Raw genomic sequence first — 3,970 nt, 5'->3', positions numbered from 1 at the left:
ACTTAGAAAATAGTATTGATTTCCTTGCATCTTAATTTTCAATATTATTATGCGTAAAACTATTATATGTCGGAAATTCAAATTATATGTCTATTATTTAGAGGTTCAGTACTATTGACAATTGATAATGTGGCAGGTTGGCACTTGATTAGACGTCACATGGACGCCATTTGTAGTAAACGATTACATGTTGTTTGTCTGATAGTGAAAAAAATATCCATTTGGAATATTTGAGTGGTACCTTCTCCAAATAGTTATTAAAGTTTGTATTAATTTTTAAAAATTCCAAATTATAATGGAATATAGAGTAAATTAAATCATTAAAAATATAATATTTTTGTCATTAAAGTTCCCCAAAGAAAACAACCTAAATTCTACAAAGTATGATTTGGATGATTTAAAGTCCTTTAACTATATTAAATTCAATTTAAGTTGGGAACTAGTTTATAAAAAAATCAGTAAATTACATAATAATTTATCGTGTAATCCTAGTAACTGTGAAGTGTGTCACTAAGTTTGGAAGTATAGTGGTAATAAATAATTTGTTGAATGTTTATGAGTACTTTGATATTTCATTCCAAATATACTGTGATGTGACAATGTTGCTAGTGAAAAATGAGTCTGGCAAGTGGGTCATGTAAATAACGGGGCGAGATAGGTTGGATGGAGGTTTTGGCATCTAAAATTACCTTTTGATGCTATGGTTTGCTTCACTTTAAACAATAGGAGATGAGATTATATGATCTTCAACAGGAGTCAGGCTAAGAGTAGAACAATGGCTTTAGCTCCCTAGCTCCAGTGATCCCTTTGCACTTAGGAGTTTCAAAATAATATGAAAAGTATTGTGGACATTGTCAACGATGTGTCCTACAAGCATGCAAAATCGCAATGCGTTCTTTGTATTTTAGGCAATGCAAAAATAACAAAATCTGATAAAACTTAGAGATTTAAAAATATGCATAATCAAATCCACACTTTTGTCATTTCTTGGGTGGCTCGGTATTTAAATTATTTAAAACTAATATTTTATATGTTTATGGAATACAACATTTGCTACATCGGTTTTTTTTTTCATTATTTTAACTTGTAAGTATTATATCTACTCATTCTATATTTGTGGATGTACTCCGTCCGCTCCAAATTACTTTGAATGTTATTCAAACTTTGTATTTCAGGTACCCTGACTTTTAGTGTTTGTCGAAATCAAACTTTGTAAAGTTTAACCTAATATATAGAAAATATATTTTACAACTGCTTTTTATGTACTTATCAAAATTTATCAAGTTGGACTTTTACCAAACGTGAAACTAATTTGAACAAGAGGAAGAGGGAGTAGTGCCATTACCCGGTCAATGGTGGCTAGCTGGCAGAGCAGTACTAGTGTTGGTCAACAAGTAGTGGATAATATTTTCATATTTATCATGTGCTGGAAACGGAGGATATGCTCCACATGCACGTCGGCGGCTTCGTTGGTCAATCGGGCTAATTGTCGTGGTCAACATGCATTTGCGGCTGTGTGTTCATCACCGTCCTTCCCGCCATCGGTCATGTCCTTCTCGATCGGTTGGGCATTTTGCCACTGCGGGTGAGCTGTCCTCCATGTTGCTATCTTACACACGTGTGATCTCGATCCATCCAGTCAGCTCAATGAAAAAAAAAATCAACTTAATTCATCCTCATACATGAAATTAGCCACCTCTCCCAGACACCGGAAGCCACCAAAAAGCTACCTGGAGTATTCCTCCTTGCTTGTGAAGTAAGTCATCCATGCTTAGCTGAAAATGTGTTACAGACTTACAGTCAACTATAGCTGCCTACCTAGTTTGATTCCATGTCTCCATCTATCTCCCTCTGGAAGTGTCTCTCTATAGTTTGTCCTGTCTTTCTCTCTCACAACAACCCCTATATATACTAAGCTCCAGCTGCATAATTGTTCACCCAAAACAAGCAAACCAATAAGAACGATCGAGTTACATACGAAGCTAGCAAGGAACCATGCACCCAACCATGGCGCTCGCACGCCGGAGGCCTGCCTGCCTCCTAGCCCTCCTCTCAATCGTGGCAGCCTCACTCCTGGCCGCGCCGGCAGCGGCGGCGGGGAAGACTGGGCAGGTGACGGTGTTCTGGGGCCGGAACAAGGACGAGGGGTCCCTGCGTGAGGCCTGCGACTCCGGCAGGTACACCATGGTCACCATGTCCTTCCTCGACGTCTTCGGCCGCGGCAACAACTACCACCTCGACCTCTCCGGCCACGACCTCTCCCCCATCGGCGCCGACATCAAGCACTGCCAGTTCATCGGCGTGCCCGTCTCCATCTCCGTCGGCGGCTACGGCACCGGCTACTCGCTCCCATCAAACCGCTCCGCGCTGGACCTCTTCGACCACCTCTGGAACTCCTACTTCGGGGGCTCCAAGCCCGGCGTGCCCCGCCCGTTCGGCGACGCGTGGCTCGACGGCGTCGACCTCTTCCTCGAGCACGGCACGCCCGCGGACCGGTACGACGTGCTGGCGCTGGAGCTGGCCAAGCACAACATCCGCGGCGGGCCGGGCAAGCCGCTGCACCTCACGGCCACGGTACGGTGCGCGTACCCGCCGGCGGCGCACGTCGGGCGGGCGCTCGCGACGGGGATCTTCGAGCGCGTCCACGTCAGGATCTACGAGGGGGACGACAAGGCGTGCAACGTGTACGGGGCGTGGCAGGACGCGTGGGATAAGTGGACGGCGGCGTACCCGGCCACCAGGTTCTACATCGGCCTCACGGCGGACCAGAACTCGTACCAGTGGATACACCCCAAGAACGTATTCTACGGCGTCGCGCCGGTGGTGCAGAAGAAGGACAACTACGGCGGAATCATGCTCTGGGACAGGTACTTCGACAAGAAGAGCGACGACTACGGCAGCTTGATCAAGAGCTACGCTTGAGCTACTCAGCTACATCCTGCATCGCGTCGTTTCCTAGTACTGGACTAACAATAAATTGTGCTGTTTGAGTGTTTGTGGTAATTGAAAGAATGAAGTGAGACCTGTGAAGGAATAATTAGACACTTAATTTATAGGTTCTGATTACAACGTACTCGGTACATGCTGCCGCATACAGCTTAGATAAAAAAAGGACAGCGCTGAGGATCCTCCGGAGGCTGCAAGCCGCACAGCCTCCGGGTCCTCCACCGCTGGATCAAACTAATTTGAACCGTTAGATCAATCTCTGTGTCCAGTTTTATCTCAAAATCCCACTTTTGCTTCATTGAAGCAAAATAAGCCTCGTTTTTGCTTTATTGAAGTAAAAAATGGTTCGACTAAAAACCGAAGACTTATTCAAATTTTGCTTCGTCGCAGCAAAAAATCTCCCGCTTTTACATCATTGAAGCAAAAAAACGGTTCGTCTTGAAATGAAAAAAAATTAAGACCTTGCCGAAGACCCTCGTAGCAAAAAATTATATGGAAGTATCAAAAACACATAACATTTGTATCACAAAAATAAACAACCGTAGCACCGTGAAACTAATAGCCGGCGCACCACCGACAGCATTCCAACTCCGGATGGTAGCATCGTCACTTTGTTGCAGCTCCTCCACTGAGTGGTGGTAGCACCATCAGTGGACATTTGCAGCATTGCCGTTAACCATAGCGGCACCGCCTCCACCCGATAGTAGCACCGTCGCCTTCCTATGGCAGCATCGCCATCGGTCGCGCCGCCTTGCAGCACCACCGCCACCGTCGGGCCCGCTGCCTTGCAGCACCGCCATTGCCGATCGCGCAGCCTTGCAGCAGCGGTCCCAGCGCCGCCTCATGTCACGCCGCCTTGCAGCACCATCGTCGCCGGTCGCAGCATCCACCTTGCAGCAGCGCCGGCGGCGGCTTGCAGCTCCCGTGTTGACCGGTTGCAGCTCCGCCCCCGATGCTTTGCATCTCCTGTCCTTTGTAGCCCCGGGGCTGGCCCCTCGCAGCAATAAACGATGCTCCTTGCAGC

The 3,970-nt window shown here is 46.6% G+C and overlaps 1 protein-coding gene across 1 annotated transcript; it reads left to right on the top strand.

Moving 5' to 3' along the window:
- The first annotated feature begins 1,927 nt into the window (after positions 1 to 1,927).
- On the top strand, positions 1,928 to 3,030 carry LOC124699117 (xylanase inhibitor protein 1-like). Its single transcript, XM_047231474.1, has one exon. The coding sequence runs from the start codon at positions 1,996 to 1,998 to the stop codon at positions 2,920 to 2,922; it is 927 nt and encodes a 308-aa protein (XP_047087430.1). The 5' UTR covers positions 1,928 to 1,995; the 3' UTR covers positions 2,923 to 3,030.
- Positions 3,031 to 3,970: the final 940 nt, after the last annotated feature.

The sequence above is a fragment of the Lolium rigidum genome, chromosome 3 (assembly GCF_022539505.1).
Source record: "Lolium rigidum isolate FL_2022 chromosome 3, APGP_CSIRO_Lrig_0.1, whole genome shotgun sequence".
In the NCBI taxonomy this organism is placed as follows: domain Eukaryota; kingdom Viridiplantae; phylum Streptophyta; class Magnoliopsida; order Poales; family Poaceae; genus Lolium; species Lolium rigidum.
This window is presented reverse-complemented; position numbering and strand designations above follow the sequence as displayed.

What these genes read in the sequence shown, in the direction of transcription:
- LOC124699117 (XM_047231474.1), top strand. Translation starts at nt 1,996, where the DNA reads ATGCACCCAACCATGGCGCTCGCACGCCGGAGGCCTGCCTGCCTCCTA.